General features: G+C 39.7%; 1 protein-coding gene across 1 annotated transcript in view; it reads left to right on the forward strand.

Annotated features, from left to right (window-relative positions):
- The window catches only part of LOC129637639 (phospholipid-transporting ATPase ABCA3-like), a 181,601-nt gene extending 169,487 nt beyond the window's left edge, over window positions 1-12,114 (forward strand). The window contains exons 23-24 of the mRNA XM_055561866.1: window positions 11,245-11,318; window positions 11,995-12,114. Of these exons, the coding sequence (XP_055417841.1) occupies window positions 11,245-11,318; window positions 11,995-12,114 (194 nt within the window). The remainder of the gene's footprint in view (window positions 1-11,244; window positions 11,319-11,994) is intronic.
- Window positions 12,115-18,864: the final 6,750 nt, after the last annotated feature.

Consider the following 18,864-nt stretch of genomic DNA (forward strand, 5'->3'; position numbering starts at 1 on the left):
ACATGGAAATTTATATTATGATATGTAAAATAGATAGTCAATGGGAATTTGCTTTATGGCTGAGGAAACTCAAACAGGGGCTCTGTATCAATCTAGAGGGGTGGGATGGGAAGCAAGATGGGAGGGAGGTTCAAAAGGGAGTGGATATATGTATACCTATAGTTGATTCATGTCGAGGTTTGACAGAAAACAACAAAATTCTGTAAAGCAATTATCCTTCAATAAAAAAATAAATTTAAAAACAAAAACAAGATCATGGCATCCAGTCCCATCACTTCATGGCAAATAGATGGGGAAACAATGAAAACAGTGACAGACTTTATTTTGGGGGGCTCCAAAATCACTGCAGATGGTGACTGCAACCATGAAATTAAAAGACGCTTGCTCCTTGGAAGAAAAGCTATGACAAACTTAGACAGCATATTAAAAAGCAAAGACATCACTTTGCCAACGAACATGCATATAGTCAAAGCTATGGTGTTTTCTGTAGTCATGTATGGATGTGAAAGTGGACCACAAAGAAGGCTAGAGCACTGAAGAACTGATGCTTTTGAATTGTGGTGCTAGAGAAGACTCTTGAGAGTCCCTTGGGCAGCAAAGAGATTAAACCAGTCAATATTCAGGTATCCAACCCTGAATATTCATTGGAAGGACTGCTGCTGAAGCTGAAGCTCCAATACTTTGGCCACCTGATGCGAAGAGCCAACTCACTGGAAAAGACCCTGATGCTGGGAAAGATTGAAGGCAGGAGGAGGAGGAGATGACAGAGGATGAGATGGTTGGATGGCATCATTTACTCAACGGACATCAGTTTGAGCAAACTCCAGGAGATAGTGAAGGAGAGGGAAGCCTGGCATGCTGCAGTCCACGGGCTCACAAAGAGTCGGACATGACTGAGCAACTGAATGACAACTCTGTGAAAAACTCTATCAAGTGAATGAAAAGACAAGCAACAGACTGTGAGAAAATATTTTCAAAAGATATATTTGATAAAGGACTGTTTTCCAAAAAAAACATGCAAAGAACTCTTAAAACTCAACAATGAGAAAACAAGCAACCTGATTTTAATATGGACCAAAGACATTAACAGACAAAAATGATATACAGATGGAAAATAAGCACATGAAAGATGCTCCACATTATGTCATCAGGGAAATGCAAACTAAACCTACAATGAGATGCTGCTGCTAAGTTGCTTCAGTCGTGTCCGACTCTGTGCGACCCCATAGACGGCGGCCCACCAGGCTCCCCCATCCCTGGGATTCTCCAGGCAAGAATACTGGAGTGGGTTGCCATTTCCTCCTCCAATGCCTGAATGTGAAAAGTGAAAGTGAAGTTGCTCAGTCCTGTCCGACTCTTAGCGACCCCATGGACGGCAGCCTACCAGGCTCCTCCGTCAATGAGATACTACTACACACCTATTAAAATGATTGAAACACAGAACAATGACAACATGAAATGCTGGTAAGGACTTGGGCAACCAGAACCCTCATTCACTGCTGGTATAAATGCAAAATGGTACAGCCACTTTGGAAGACAGTTTGATAGCTTATTACAAAAGTAATAATAATAATATACCTGTGGTGGATTCATTTTGATATTTGGCAAAACTAATACAATATTGTAAAGTTTAAAAATAAAATAAAATAAAAAGTAAACATACTCCTACCATACTATCTAACAATCATGCTTCTTAAAATTTACCCAGTGGAATTGAAAGTTTATGTCGACACAAAACCTGCACATAGATGTTTACAGCTGTGTTATTCATGCTTGCCAAAACTTGGAAGCAACCAAGTGTCTTTCAGTAGGTCACTGGATAAACTAGTTTGTCTAGGCAATGTAATGTTGTTGCTTAGTCATTAAGTTATGTCCAACTCTTTTGCAACCCCATGAACTGTAATCCACCAGGCTCCTCTGTCCATGGGATTTCCCAGGCAAGAATACTGAAGAGGGTTGCCATTTCTTTCTCCAAGGGATCTTCCTGACCCAGGGTTCAAACCTGCGTCTCCTGCATTGGCAGGTGAATTCTTTACCATGGAGCCACCAGGGAAGCCCAATGGAATGTTACCCAGTGCTAAAAATGAATAAGCTATGAAGTTGTAAAAAGACATGGAGGAAACTTAAATGTATATTACTAAGTGAAAGAAACAAATCTGAAAAATCTGCATACAGTATGATTCCAACTTATGTGACATTCTTTAAAAGGAATAACAATGGAGATGGTAAAAACATCAAGGGTTGTCAGGGCTTAGAGAGTACGGAAGGATGCATAAGCAGAGCAGAGGGGATTTTTAGAGTAGTGAAACTACTGTTTGATATTATAATGGTAGATAAATAGCATTATTAATTTATCTAAATTGATAGAAGGTAGAACACCAAGAGTAAACTCTAATTTAAGCTATGGACTCTGAGTGACAATGATATGTCATTGTAGGTTCATCAACTGTAACAATGTATCAGAATGTTGCTAATGGGGGAGGTTATGCATGTGTGGAGCCAGGAATAAACAGAAAATCTCTGTTCCTTCCATTCAGTCTTACTATAAACCTAAAACTGCTTTTTAAAAATCTATGAACATTTTTAATGAACAAATCTTTTCAGCCTCAGACTAGTAGTATCTATGAGCATTTATAGAAATTAATATAAACCCTATTATAATAAAAGTATCGCAATTTAGAACCTTAATATTCTCAAAGGTTAAAATCACTCTTTGCAAAATCACACTCAAAAGCCTAAAATCACAGAAAGGAAGGTCGTAATGAAAGAGTTAAGCAGACAACAAACATTAATTTTAGACTTCAAAGAACATCAGATATTTAAGGTAATGGTATGCAGTATAAAATAAACCTGGAAGTTCCACTTCCAGAATGGCAATATAAAGTCTCTGCTGACCTGTTTCTCAGCATAACAGGTGAAATTTATTTTCGAAACAACCATAATAAGTCTCTGGAAATAATCCTAAGGACATACAGTAACTGAAGAAACATGTATTCAGGAAAATCTATTAAAACATCAACGCCAAAGAATGCTCAAACTACTGCACAACTGCACTCATCTCACATGCTAGTAAAGTAATGCTCAAAATTCTCCAAGCCAGGCTTCAGCAATACGTGAACCGTGAACTTCCTGATGTTCAAGCTGGTTTTAGAAAAGACAGAGAAATCAGAGATCAAATTGCCAACATCCACTGGATCCTGGAAAAAGCAAGAGAGTTCCAGAAAAACATCTATTTCTGCTTTATTGACTATGTCAAAGCCTTTGACTGTGTGGATCACAATCAACTGTGGAAAACTTTGAAAGAGATGGGAATACCAGACCACCTGACCTGCCTCTTGAGAAATCTGTATGCAGGTCAGGAAGCAACATTTAAAACTGGACATGGAACAACAGACTGGTTCCAAATAGGAAGAGGAGTACGTCAAGGCTGTATACTGTCACTGTGCTTATTTAACTTATATGCAGAGTACATCATGAGAAACGCTGGGCTGGAAGAAGCACAAGCTGGAATCAAGATTGCCAGGAGAAATATCAATAACCTCAGATATGCAGATGACACCACCCTTATGGCAGAAAGTGAAGAGGAACTCAAAAGCCTCTTGATGAAGGTGAAAGAGGAGAGTGAAAAAGTTGGCTTAAAGCTCAACATTCAGAAAATGAAGATCATGGCATCCGGTCCCGTCACTTCATGGGAAATAGATGGGGAAACAGTGGAAACAGTGTCAGACTTTATTTTTTGGGGCTCCAAAATCACTACAGATGGTGACTGCAGCCATGAAATTAAAAGACGCTTACTCCTTGGAAGGAAAGTTATGACCAACCTAGACAGCACATTAAAAAGCAGAGACATTACTTTGCCAACAAAGGTCCGTCTAGTCAAGGCTATGGTTTTCCCAGTGGTCATGTATGGATGTGAGAGTTGGACTGTAAAGAAGGCTGAGTGCCAAAGAATTGATGTTTTTGAACTGTGGTGTTGGAGAAGACTCTTGAGAGTCCCTTGGACTGCAAGGAGATCCAACCAGTCCATTCTGAAGGAGATCAGCCCTGGGATTTCTTTGGAAGGAATGATGCTAAAGCTGAAACTCCAGTACTTTGGCCACCTCATGTGAAGAGTTGACTCATTGGAAAAGACTCTGATGCTGGGAGGGATTGGGGGCAGGAGGAGAAGGGGACGACAGAGGATGAGATGGCTGGATGGCATCACTGACTTGATGGCCGTGAGTCTGAGTGCACTCCAGGAGTTGGTGATGGACAGGGAGGCCTGGCGTGCTGCAATTCGTGGGGTCTCAAAGAGTCAGACACGACTGAGCGACTGAACTGAACTGAACTGAAAACAGCAAGATCCTCTGATGTGTGAAATACAATTTGCTTCTTCACAACTCTTCCCAGCCCAATTCAATGAAAACTCCACTGCAAGTAGGTGCAACCAAGAACAGAGGGCTTCTTCTTCTATCAGCTTCAAGTTGACCACTATGGTATCTTCCTGGGAGGAGCAAGATGTCAACATTTCTCATTCTGCCCCCATCTACCTGTGGCAGAGGCTAATTTTCAGGCAATTACAAGCCAAGAGATCAGGGACTCCCTTTTCTATTTAGCCCTCCTTTATGGGACAGAGACTCTATCTCATCCATGCTGTGCTGAGAATATGGGGCTTCAAATTACCCATGACCTGACTCATTTTCAGATCAGAGCTTCTGCAGCATGAGAACAACCTGCTGATACCACCTTCTTCCCAGCTCCTCAAGCAGGGATGTCACTCAGAAGTGGACTACTATCCTACTTCTCAGTTCCAGAGCCATGGCTCAGAGATTTTTCCCATGAGAAAGCAAACCATAAAACAAAGAGCTCTGAAGCTCTTTCCCAAGACTGACTTTATTTGAAAGAGAATGTGGGGAAATTTAAGCTCAAAGGTGCTCTCAAAAGCAATGACAGTTTTAGTGGAAAGCAATTAAGAGGAGAATAGAAGCCTTATTAATAAGTGTAAACTAAATCAGATCAGCTAGTTTACCAGAGAAAACCAGGTAATTTACCACTAAGAATAGTGCTCCTGGGATCAGAGCAAACTGCAAACATTTGATTCAAAAACTATCCCTGAAAAGAACTTAAATGAAATTGAAACTATCTGTGGGACAATCTATGCCCTAGGATACTGATGAAAACAAGAGAGCTAGCAATTTTTACCAGAAGAATTTAGCACTGGGCTATACTCAGGGCAAGTGACAAGGAGAGCCCTGCTAAAGAAATTGTCATCCTCGGGTGACCGTGCACACGCCTGAAGCAGTGCCCTCTAGGGAGCAACATCAGAGGTTTTATACCACAGAGGGGAGGGCAAATAGACTTCGCTAAAATACTGCAGCCAGTCGAAAACTAAATGAAAAATCAAGCCACAAGTTTTAAATTACCAGTTGATAGCTCAGTTGGTAAAGAATCCGCCTGCAGTGCAGGAGACCCCGGTTCGATTCCTCGGTTGGAAAGTTCCGCTGGAGAAGGGATAGGCTACCCACTCCAGTATTCTTGGGCTTCCCTTGTGGCTCAACTGGTAAAAAATCCACCAGTAATGTGGGAGACCTGGGTTCGATCCCTGGTTTGGGAAGATCCCCTGGAAAACGGAAAGGCTACCCACTCCAGTATTCTGGCCTGGAGAATGCCATGGACTGTATAGTCCATTGGGTCGCAAAGAGTCGGACATGACTGAGTGACTTTCACTTCACTTCACAACATACTAATCATATGCCCAGTTTTCCAGGAACTATTGTATAGCACATGAAACTCTGCTCAATGTTATGTGGCAGCCTGGATGGAAGGGTAGTTTGGGGATGGAGCGGGGGTGGGGGAATGGATACATATATATATACAGCTGAGTCCCTTCATTGTTCACCGGAAACTATCACAACACTGTTATTTGGCTATACGCCCCCAAAAAATAAAAAGTTTTTAAAAATGTCCAGTTTTCAACAAAAACTTATGAGACATGCAAAAAACAAAATGTGACCCATACCAGGAAAAGGAGATGGCAGGAAGCTAGCAATGGAATCTGAATGCAACCGGATTTCAGTCTTAGGAAAGACTACAAACATATAGTAAATATATTCAATAGGCAAAGTTAATGCTTCAGGAAGTAAAGGAAGATATACTGAAAAATCTCAACAAATAAAAGATACCACCAAAGAGTTAAAAATTATTTTTAATGAACCAAAAGCATATTCAGTTATGGAAACATACAATAACTAAAATGAAAATTTTGCCAGTAGAGATCAACAATAGATTTGAACTAGCAGAATTAGCAAAATTGAAGATAGATCAATAGAGATAATGTGATCCAAAGAACAAAAGAAAAAAGTAAGAAGAAAATTAACAGAGCCTCAAAAACCTGTAGGGAACCATTAAGTACATCTATATATGCAAAATGGGAGCACCAAAAGAAAAGGAAAGGGCAAAAGATATATTCCAAAAACTAGCCCCTGAAGACTTCTCAAATTTAATGAAAAACATTAATGTCTAGATCTGAGATGTTCAATAAATATAAATATAAAGAGATAAATAACCAGAGAACTACACACAGAAACATCAGGGTAAAAAATGCTAGAAGCCAAAGGGAAGAATCTTGAAACCAATAAAATAACTTTGCATGAAATAAAAGAGAAAATCAAAAATTAGCAAAAAGTGACATCAGGGAAGATAACAGAGTAGAAAGCTCCAGGAATATATCTCTTCACCTAGACAATAATTAGTCTGGCAGAAATTGTCTGATGTAATTATTCTGGAACTCTAATGTCTATTTGAAAATTTGCAGGTTCTGGGGAAAGTATGACCCTAGAAATTAATTGTGATTAATTTCAATCACTTTATTACAGTGCAGTAGGTCTACCCATCTTCTAATTTCCGGCCCCATGAAAGTGTTCCTATAGTAGCTTGAAGAATAATAGTAGGCAATAAGGACCTTGCCCTCCAAATATCAAGGCTCTGTATTCTGATTACAGATTAATCCTTTGAATCAAGGACCTAAAGACACAAAACAGGTCACCATTAATGCAACCACCATCAGCTGAAAGAGCGTGTAGGGAATTTAAAAAGAAAGTACTTTTTTTCATTTTTCCCTTTCCTGCCTTTCAGAAGTGAGACATGTAGGGATTATGATATTCAAAACTCACAATATATGCAAAAAAAATTTAGAACGTCACTGCCTATGCCAGAGAAAGATGTAGGCACAAAAAGAATACATCTAAGGAGATCTCACACTTAAACCTCAAGCTTATCTCCAGCACAGAGACACCCTCCAACAAAGTTAAGCTTTTTTAAACAGCAAACACTGGAGAAAAGGGAGAATCTGATTCCCAGAGTTATCATATTAAGATTGAAGTGTTCACTTTCACACAGAAAAATCACAAAACAAAGTAATAGGAAAGTTTGGCTCACTTAAAAGAAAAAATAATCAAACCATCTCTGAAGAACAGATGGAAGGCTTACTAAACAAGGACTCAAGTGTCTTGAAAACGCTCAAAGAGCTAAAGGAAGACATTGACAAATTTAAGAAAACAGTGTATGAATGAAATTGGAAACTCAATAAAAAAGATAGAAAGTATTAAAAGAAGTCAAAAGAAATTCTAAGATGAAAAGTACAATTACTGAAAAGAAAAATACACTACATGGATTCAAAGACATATTTGAACATAGAGAAAAATCAGCAAGCTTGAAGATAGCACAGTTGAAATTGTCAAGTCTGAGGAACAGAAAGAAAAAGGGTTTAAGAAAATTGAACAGAGCCTAACAGACCTGTTGAACAATATCAAAATCAACATATGCAGTTTGGGAGTCCCAGAGGAAAAGTGAGAGAAGGAAAAGGGGAAAAATAACATTTGAAGATACAATGGCTGAAAACTCATATTTGATGTAAGCTTTGAATCTACAAATCTAAAATCATTGTTTCAAATAGGATTAACTCAGAGAGATCCACACCAAGATACATTACCATCAAATTGTCAACAGTCAAAAAGAGAATTTTGTTTATACATCCATCAAAATGACTTAATAATCTTTGCCCTTTTTTCTATTAGTGTGGTGAATTACATTGGTTGAGTTTTTAATGTAGGCCAACATTGTATTCCTGGAATAACTCTCACTTGGTTGTAATGTATTCCCTTTTTTATGTAATGTTAGATTCAATTTACTAGTATTTGCTAAGTGTATTTTCTGCTATGCTTAGAAGATATGCTGGTCTAGAATTTTCTTTTCTTGTAATTCGTGGTGTCTAATTTTAGCATTAAGGTTATACTGTCTCATAAAATGAACTGTGAAGGATACTCTCTCTTTTTCTACTTCTAAGGTACATAGTAAGAATGAGTTCATATGTTCACTAAAAAATATGTACAAGACTGTTTATTAATGCACTACACATAATGGCTAAAACTTCCATCCATCAATGGAATCGATAAATAAATTATGGCATATTCATAATATGATGGAATATGATTCAGTGGAATCATATTCTACTGAAGTGGAATACTGTACGTATACATTGGAATAGTATTCAACAATGAGAATGCACAAACTGCAACTACATAGCATACAACCCAAACACAATACGGAAAGAGAAGTAAAGCCACACACAAAAGATGCAATGAACTTTGTGAAAATTCATTGAGCAGTATAATTATGATTTACTTTTTTAATCAGAGGAAAATTGCTTTACAATGTTGCGTTGGCTTCTGCTGTACAACAGTGCAAATCAGTCCTTACTATATATGTGTATCACCTCCCTCTTGAGCCTCCCTCCACCCCTCATCTCACACTTTTAGGTCATAACAGAGGGCCAGGCTGGGCTCCCTGTGTTATATAGCAACTTCTCACCAGATATCTCTTTTAGGCATGGTACTATATATATGTCAATACTACTTTCTCCATTCATCCCACTCTTTCCTTCCCACCATGGTGTCCACAGTCTGTTCTCTGTATCTCCATCTCCATTCTTTCTCTGCAAATAGGTTCATCGATACCATTTTTCTAGATTCCACATGTATGCATTAATATACAGCGTTTATTTTTCTGTTTGTGACTTACTTCACTCTATATAACAGGCTCTAGGTTCATCCACCTCTCTAGAACTGATTCAAATTCATTCCCTTTATAGCTGAGTAATATTCCATTGTGTGTGTGTATATATATATATATATATATACACACACCACATCTTCTTTATCCATTTATCTGTTGATGGACATCTAGGATGTTTCCATGTCCTAGCTATTATAAATAGTGCTGCTATGAACATTAGGTTACATGTGTCTTTTCAATTATGGTTTTATTTGTTTGCTGTATGTGTGACACTTCAGAATTTTCTTTAGAAATAAACAAAGCAGATTTGAAAAAAAGGCAAACAAAATGCTCAGATACAAAAATTATAATAACTGAAATTAAAACCAAATGATCAGTTTTGAATTTTCCCAAATTTCTTAACAAAATGGAAGAAATAGAATGATACAAGCAAAAATTCATGAAAACATTTTTAACAAAAACTAGGTGGCAGAGTATTTCCCCAAGAACCCAGAATACAAACAGGCCAAAATCTCTGAGAGCAATAACATGTGCAATCAGCAGTTATGCTGCACATAGCCAGAGAAAGAGTTAATTTTGTTATTCCTAACAGCTAGGGAAAACAGAAATTTATAAGTTTCAGAGAGGGAAGTTTTCAATATTGAAAAAACAACCAAAACAAGCAGGAAACATATAAAAAGGTGTTCAGAATCATTAGGCATCTGGTAAATGCAAATTTAAATTGGCACACACATCAAAATGGCTAAAATTTTTTAATTGACCATACCAAGAGTTGGTACAGAGAAGAAAAAAGGAGAGTCTCATACATGGCTGGGGGGAACATAAGATACTTGAAAAACTTTGTCAATGTCCACTAATGTTAATGATACTCAAACCTCTGTCCCTCAGGAAAATGATTTCATATAAGTACCAGGAGGTAGGTAGAGAATGTTCAAAATAAAGTTGAATGTAATAGCCCCAAAGCAGAAGCTGTGTTAGTTACCTCTCAACTTAGCGACTAAACAGCAATAGCAGCAGCTGCAAATTACCGAAACTTAACTTAGTGATCTAAGATTTTAGTGACCTAAAACAACAATAAACACTTATCACATTTATATGGGTTAGAAATTGAGAAGAGGCTTAGGTGGGTTATTCTGGCTTCAATATTTTGGCCTCCTGATGTGAAGAGCTGACTCATTAGAGAAGCCCCTGATGCTGGGAAAGATTGAAGGCAGGAGGAAAAGTGGACAACAGAGGATGAGATGTTTGGGTGGCATCACTGACTCAATGGACATGAGTTTGAGCAAGCTCCAGGAAATGGTGAAGGACAGGGAAGTCTGGCATGCTGCAGTCCATGGGCTCACAGAGAGTGACAACAAAGTCGCTCAGTTGTGTCCAACTCTTTGCGACCCCGTGGACTGTGGCCCACCAGTCTCCTCTGCCCATGCTTGGTATAGTTTACGGTTTTTAAATTTTAAAAATTTTTCCTTATTCATGGAGGTTATGCAGAGATTTATTAAAATAGAAAATCCCTTATTATAATTGACATAGAGATTATTTATTTAAAATATCTTAATCCCAACTTATTCCATTTGCAGTAGTCTTCAACTGTGTAACAATAAATACAAATACATCCTATTTTAGGAGTAGCTATAGTATTACTTCCTCAATTTCATTTTTGCAGTGAATGCCTTCACATTTGTTTTATATAGACATGAATTTCCTCTTGCCTTTAGGATGAAGATTGCCTACTCATAAGAGTACTATACAGATCCTACACTACACACACACACACACACCACACACAAATACCAAACACACACACAGATATACATGACAGGAAAAAGAAACCATACCCAATTTTTATGAACATAGTTTCAGGACAACGTTTAGAAACTGAGTCCTATAGAACATTAGAGTTCATGTAATTCTGCTTTGGCAAAGAGCATGTGAGTTATTTTTTCCATGTCTAAAAGTGATTATCCTACCCTCTGCAATTTTTACAAACTGTGAGCAATAAGACCATATTTCATGTGGAAGCAAATCTATTGAAATACTTAACAGTCATATGTAGTAAAAATGGAATTATGTCATCTTTGTTTTAACTGCATATATTATTTCTCTATTGGTGAGATAACTGGAAAGGGAATTATTGGGGAATTTTGTAAACAGGGCCCTCTCTATTACTCACCTGTCAAATCTTTCCTTTCTTAGGTAACATCATAAATCAGGATCATCATGGAATTATTGGCTACTACATTCCCAGCAAGGGAATTTGTTGGGGAAAGGTGATTGTTAAAATCATACATTTCTAACATTATGTGTTAATGGAGACTAATGGGAAGCACAGAGATTCAAGCATGTGGAATGGGAACAGGATATTTGCAGAGGAGGAGAACTTTTAAGTTACTTTCCACAGGCCCCTATAGTTTGATTGATACTTCTGACCCTACCTCTAATATTCCATACCTATCAAGAGAATTGGAGAAGGCAATGGCACCCCACTCAAGTACTCTTGCCTGGAAAATCCCATGGATGGAGGAGCATGGTAGGCTGCAGTCCATGGGGTCGCTAAGAGTCGGACACGACTGAGCGACTTCACTTTCACTTTTCACTTGCATGCATTGGAGAAGGAAATGGCAACCCACTCCAGTGTTCTTGCCTGGAGAATCCCAGGGACGGGGCAGCCTGATGGGCTGCCGTCATGGGGTCGCACTGAGTCGGACACGACGGAAGCGACTTAGCAGCAGCAGCAGCATTAAGAGAATAGAAATAAAGAACTGTCTCCTCTTCTCTATTTTTCATGTTTTCCTTCTTCTAACTTCCCCCTTCCATATCTTTTTGTTCCTAAGCATAAACCTGGCAGGAATTGGGAAGTGATTGGGTGGGGAAAAGGTTCGTCTGAGGATACAGCAATGGTAACACCACGATTTTCTTTTTTTTTTTTTTTTTTTTCTATTAAAGGTGTTTCATATTATGGAGGAAGCTAAAACACTATTCAATCTAGTAGACTACTTCATCAGTCAGATAACATTGGAACAAATCTTCCTGACTTTTGCTAATATTGATAAGGCTAAGAAATAAAGCTGCTATGAGATTAATTTCTGATGCTGAAAGCTCAGCTTCTCTGTACACCAGTGCCAAATTGAATCTTGGAGACAGACTTTTGGGTGAAGTAGAAAAGGATAGTTTTATTGCCTTGCCAGGTAAAGGGGGCCACAGCAAGCTAATGCCCTCAAATGTCCCAACTTGAAGAAGATAATAAGTTTTATAGTAATTGATCCATACATGGACAGTCTTCTGATGGATTAAGTAAGGTAAGCAGGAGTCAGCATCATCAACCTTCAGCTCCAACTGGTCTGAGGTTCTACACGCTTGTGAGCAGCATACTGTCATTAACTGTTAACTTTTCCCACCTGGAGGAGGCAAAGATATCGTTGTGTATATCCACTTATGGGGAAACAGGACCCTGCCCCAAGGCTACCCTTGACTCTTTCTCCCTGGTCTCACAAGCTCCCTCCCTTCCCCAATTAACAACTGCTTGAATCTGCCCACTGGAACTCAGGGAAGGTCACAGAGGCTGAATGAAGGCTGTTTCCTGTCAAAGAAATGGGGGACACACAAAATCTTTGTTCTCAGGAGACCCACAGGGCCTTGCTCATCATCATTTCCAACCAGTGACAACTATGCCTTTCTGGCTGCTGCCTACAACTAGATACAGAAAAGCATCTCTCTCCCTCTCTCTGTCTTTCTCAACCTCACTCTCCCTCCCCTCCCCTCTCTCCTCTCCTCTTTTCTTTCTTTCTCCCCTCTCTTTCTCCTCCTTCTTCTCCTTCTCATTCTCCTCTTCTTCTCTCTCCCTCTGTGTCTCTGTCTGTCTCTGTGTGTGTGTCTATCACTCTGTGTGTGTGTGTACACAAACTGAAACCCCAAAGAAGAAAGATTGCAACCTTTGATGATTAGAGTAAGTGACCTGTTGTCAAGAACTGAACTACGAAGGGTCTGAGATTTTACCCTACCTGTAAATTGTCGAGTTAGCTTACCACAGTTCCATGAATACTGGCAGAAGACACTGGAATCCTAGGTCGAGGACACAAGACTTGAGACTTCCCTGGTAGTACAGTGGATAAGAATATATCTGCCAATGCAGGAGACACAGGTTCGATCCCTGGGCCGGGAAGATTCCACATGCCGCAGAGCAACTAAGCCTGTGTACCACAACTATTGATCCTGCACTCTAGAGCCTGCAAACCACTACTACTGAGCCTACATGTTGCAACGACTGAAGCCTGTGTGCCTAGAGCCTCTACTCCACAACAAGAGAAGCCACCACAATGAGAAGCCCTCACACTGCAACCAAGAGCAATCCCCACTCACAACTAGAGAAAGCCCACACATAGCAACGAAGACCCTATGCAGTCAAAAAAAAAAAAAAAAAAGACACTAGATTTTGTTATTCACAGCAGTAACAGTAGGCAGAGATCATAATTTGTGTCAGTTCCCCAATCCTACCTGTTTATTCAGAGGGTTGTGTTACAGGAGAGGAACCCTGAGCTTCTGGAACTCAAATCTTCATAATAGGCAGTCAGTAAACCTGCCAACATGTGCTCTGGAAGTAAACATTTTATTACACTGAACATTAAGTAAACCTTTCCACTGGTCCAGAGGGAGATGTTGTCTCTTGTCAAAAGCCATTTGCTCTATAATCATCCTTGCAAAATCCTTGCAAAACAAAAAGGCAGTTAATACATTTTCTTGAAAATCATACAGAAACGCAAAAGACCCATGAAAAATTGTCTCCCAATAATATCTCCCATCTTGACTTCTAGCATATTCCCCCTTGAGTATACTACCTCATCAGCTACTCTGGTTAATCTGAGATTTGGACCAAATTTATTTGGTTCAAATTTATTTAATTCGCTTCATACAATTTTTAAGACTATTATCATTAGAACTTTAAGCAACATGATGAGGCTAAACTACAGTATTTGACCTTAACCATGCCTCCCGGGTCTCAGACCCAACTAGCTAAACAAATCCTATAAACCAATTTAGTTAACCTTAGAAAATCAAGTGGCTTTCTCACATTTCTGTATTCACCATTTCACTTGTACTGAGGCACTGATTCATGAATAGCACAATGTAATAGTAATTACATTGACTCCATGCTGGCCTGCAAAAAGAAAATCTAGGGAAGTTCTACCACTCTAAACCACCTTGGTCGTGAGATTCTGATTTAACTGCCTTCCTAAATGCCTGCTCTCTTATGACCATCTCAAAGGAGCAAGGCAATGTTTTTTGAAGAGAAACAAGTTGATGGCTCGATTCATACCCAATTATGTGGGTACAACTGGTACCCCTGGAAAGTTTTTCAATTGTTCATGCCTCCCAGTGGGACCCATCTCAGTCAGACATCACACAGGTTCACAGTGCCTCAAACATATCCTTCTGGCCAGTTTATAAACATTAAGATCCTCAGTTTGGTATAAATAATTGAATCTAGCCTTTGCCTTTTGAGAGACTATTTGAGGAATATGAATGCAACCCTTTCACTTGTCTATACCAACAACAGAGGCATTTAGCTGCCCCCATTGAAAGATAGAACAATGGCTACAAAAGAAGGGATGAGTAAGACGTGGGTGTTGACAAGTGTACTACATGGGAAGTGGAGCCCTCCACTGGTATTTCCAGTATGCTTATCATTAATGTTAAAGAGTTACTGTTGTTCAGTTGTTCAGTCATATCCAGCTCTTTGTGACCCCATGGACTGCAGCATGCCTGGCTTCCCTGTCCTTCACTATCTCCTGGAGTTTGCTCAAACTCATGTCCATTGAGTAAATGATGCCACCAAACCATCTCATCCTCTGTTATCTTCTTCTCATGCTGTCAATCTTTCCCAGCATCAAGGTCTTTTCCAATGAGCTCTTTGCATCAGGTGGCCAAAGAATTGGAACTTCACCTTCAGCATCAGCCCTTCCAATAAATATTCAGGGTTGATTACCTGAATATTGACTGCTTTAATCTCCTTGCTGCCCTAGGGACTCTCAAGAGTCTTCTCTAGCACCACAATTCAAAAGCATCAGTTCTTCAGTGCTCTAGCCTTCTTCATGGTCCAGGTCTCACATCCATGCTGCTGCTGCTGCTAAGTCGCTTCAGTCGTGTCCGACTCTGTGCGACCCATAGATGGCAGCCCACAAGGCTCCCCCATCCCTGGGATTCTCCAGGCAAGAACACTGGAGTGGGTTGCCATTTCCTTCTCCAATGCGTGAAAGTGAAGTCGCTGAGTCTTGTCCGACTCTTAATGACCCCATGGACTGCAGCCCACCAGGCTCCTCTGTCCATGAGATTTTCCAGGCAAGAGTGCTGGAGTGGGGATGACTACCAAAAAAACCATAACTTTAACTATATGGGCCTTTGTTGGCAAAGTGATGTCTCTGCTTTTTACTATTCTGTGCAAGTTTGTCATAGCTTTCTTCCAAGGAGCAAGCGTCTTTTAATCTCATAGTTGCAGTCACCATCTGCAGTCATTCTGGAACCCAAGAAAATAAAGTATGTCACTGTTTCCATTGTTTCCCCATCTATTTGCCATGAAGTGATGGGACTGGATGCCATGATCTTGGTTTTTTGAATGCTGAGTTTTAAGCCAGCTTTTCACTCTCCTCTTTCACCCTCATCAAGAGGCTCTTTAGTTCCTCTTTACTTTGTGCCATAAGGCTGGTGTTAGCTACATATCTAAGGTTATTGATATTTCTCCCAGAAATCTTGATTCCAGTTTGTGCTTCCTGGAAAAAAATCCACCTGGCATTTCATATGATGTACTCTGCATATAAGTTAAATAGGCAGAGTTACAATATACAGCCTTCACATACTCTTTTCCCAATTTGGAACCAGTCTGTTGTTCCATGTCTGGTTCTAACTGTTGCTTCTTGACCTGCATACAGGTTTTGCAGGAGGCAGGTAAGGTGGTTTGGCAGTCCCATCTCTTTAAGAATTTTCCACAGTTTGTTGTGATCCACACACTCAAAGGCTTTAGTGTAGTCAGTGAAGCAGATGTTTTTTCTGGAATTCTCTTGCTTTCTCTATGATCCAACAACTGTTGGCAATTTCATCTCTGGTTCCTCTGCCTTTTATAAATCCAGCTTATACATCTGGAAGTTCTCAGTTCACAGACTGCTGAAGCCTAGCTTGAAGGATTTTAAGAATTACTTTGCTAGCATGTGAAATGAGCACATTTGTGCAGTAGTTTGAACTTTCCTTGGCATTGCCCTTCTTTAGGATTTGAATGAAAACTTATCTTGTCCAGTCCTGTAGTCACTGCTGAGTTTTCCAAATTTGCTGGCATATTGAGTGCAGCACTTTAATAACATCATTGTTTAGGGCTCGAAATAACTCAGCTGGAGTTCCATCACCTCCACTAGCTTTGTTCATGGTAGTACTTACTAAGGCCCACCTGACTTCACACTCCAGGATGTCTGGCTCTTGGTTAGTGACCACACCATCATGGTTATCTGGGTCAATAAGACTTCTTTGTACAGTTCTTCTGTGTATTCCTATGGTTTTTCCAGTAGTCACATATGGATGAAAGAGTTTGACTATAAAGAAAGCTGAGAGCCTAAGAATTGATGCTTCTGAACTGTGGTGTTGGAGAAGACTCTTGAGAGTCCCTTGGGCTGCAAGGAGATCAAACTAGTCCATCCTAAAGGAAATCAGTCCTGAATATTCATTGGAAGGACTGATGCTGAAACTGAAGCTCCAATACTTTGGCCACCTGATGAGAACTGACTCACTGGAAAAGACTCCGATGCTTGGAAAAATTGAAGGCAGGAGGAGAAGGGGATGACAAAGGATGTGATGGTTGTATGGCATCATCAACTCAATGGACGTGAGTCTGAGCAAGCTCTGGGAGTTGGTGATAGATAGGGAAGCCTGGCATGCTGCAATCCATGGGGTCGCAAAGAGTCAGACACGACTGAACTGAACTCTGTATTCCTACCACTATTCTTGCAGAATGGTGATTAAATTGTGATCAGAACCATCTGATAAAAGATGTAAGACTTTTAAAAGATGATAGTCAAGTTTAGTATGCATGGAACAGTTTGGGAGAATTACATCATAGCATTTTCCTTCACAAGGCATACTCCACCAATGGTTCTGAATGGCAAAGATCATTAATGTCCTCCTTTCCCTCAGTCTCTTCAGGGTCTAACATGTTCCTTTCCAAGGTTCCTGGCTGTTGGTCTCCCTCCACTACCACAAAGTTGGTGTGTGTCATTCCGGTAACTATAACTTCACCTTCATTTCATTCATCTCCTATTCACAGTCAGACTTCTCATGTGGAAGGGACAGGTACAAGAAGGACAAGTTTTTAAATAAGACTTAAAAGAGAAGCCTAAAGAGACTTAAAGATTAAATGTAATATGCTATTCTGGTTGGGATCCTGGAACAGAAAAACATTAGGTAAACAAACACTTAGGAAATCTGAACAAAATATGAACTTTAGCTAATGCAATAACATTGCATTCACTAATTGTGAAAAAGATACCACACTACTGTAACATGTTAATGATAGAGGAAATTGGATATGAAGTATATGAGGACTCTTTTTACTATTTTTCTTATTTTTCTATGAAACTGTAACTATTCTTTAAAAGAGGTTTTTATTTGATAGATCATAGACCAAAGTATAAAACCCAAAACTGTAAGACGTGTAGAGAAAACAGGGGAAAATTTTTATGGCCTTGTCTTAGTCAAAGAGTTCTTGGCTATGACAAAAACAATAACCCATGAAAGAAAAAAACTGATAAATTGGACTTCAACAAAATTAAATTTTATGCTGTTAATAAACATTGTTAAGGAAATGAAAATACAAGCCACTGACTGGGAGAAAATATTTGCATGGCGTGAAAATATATCCAACAAGGTATTTGTATCTAGTATGCTATGGTCTGAATGTGTTCACCCAAAATTTGTTTGCTGAAGGCTAACAAGGTGAGATGATAGAAGGATGGGCATTTGGGAAGTGATTAGATCATGAGGGTGAGGACTTCATGAATGGGATAAGTGTTCTTACAAAAGAGACTCCAGACTTCCCTGGTGATAAGTGTATAAGTACTATGGATAAGTGGTAAGTGGATCAGTTCAGTTGCTCAGTCGTGTCCGACTCTTTGAGACCCCACAAATCATAGCACGCCAGGCCTCCCTGTCCATCACCAACTCCCAGAATTCACTCAAACTCATGTCCTTCAAGACAGCGATGCCATCCAACCATCTCATCCTCTGTCGTCCCCTTCTCCTCCTGCCCCCAATCCCTCCCAGCATCAGAGTCTTTTCCAATGAGTCAACTCTTTGCATGAGGTAGCCAAAGTATTGGAGTTTCAGCTTCAGCATCAGTCCTTCCAATGAACACCCAGGACTGAATTCCTTTAGGATGGACTGGCTGGATCTCCTTGCAGTCCAAGGGACTCTCAAGAGTCTTCTCCAACACCACAGTCCAGAAGCATCAATCCTTCGGCGCTCAGCCTTCTTCACAGTCCAACTCTCACATCCATACAACACCACTGGAAAAACCATAGCCTTGACTAGATGGATCTTTGTTGGCAAAGTAATGTCTCAGCTTTTGAATATGCTATCTATTCAATATTGAATATGCTATCTTGGAAGGAAAGGTCATAACTTTCCTTCCAAGGAGTAAGCATCTTTGAATTTCATGGCTGCAATCACCATCTGCAGTGATTTTGGAGCCCAGAAAAATAAAGTCTGACACTGTTTCCACTGTTTCCCATCTATTTGCCATGAAGTGATTGGAACCAGATGCCATGATCTTAGTTTTCTGAA

The sequence above is a fragment of the Bubalus kerabau genome, chromosome 23, assembly GCF_029407905.1.
Source record: "Bubalus kerabau isolate K-KA32 ecotype Philippines breed swamp buffalo chromosome 23, PCC_UOA_SB_1v2, whole genome shotgun sequence".
Taxonomy (NCBI): Eukaryota; Metazoa; Chordata; class Mammalia; order Artiodactyla; family Bovidae; genus Bubalus; species Bubalus kerabau.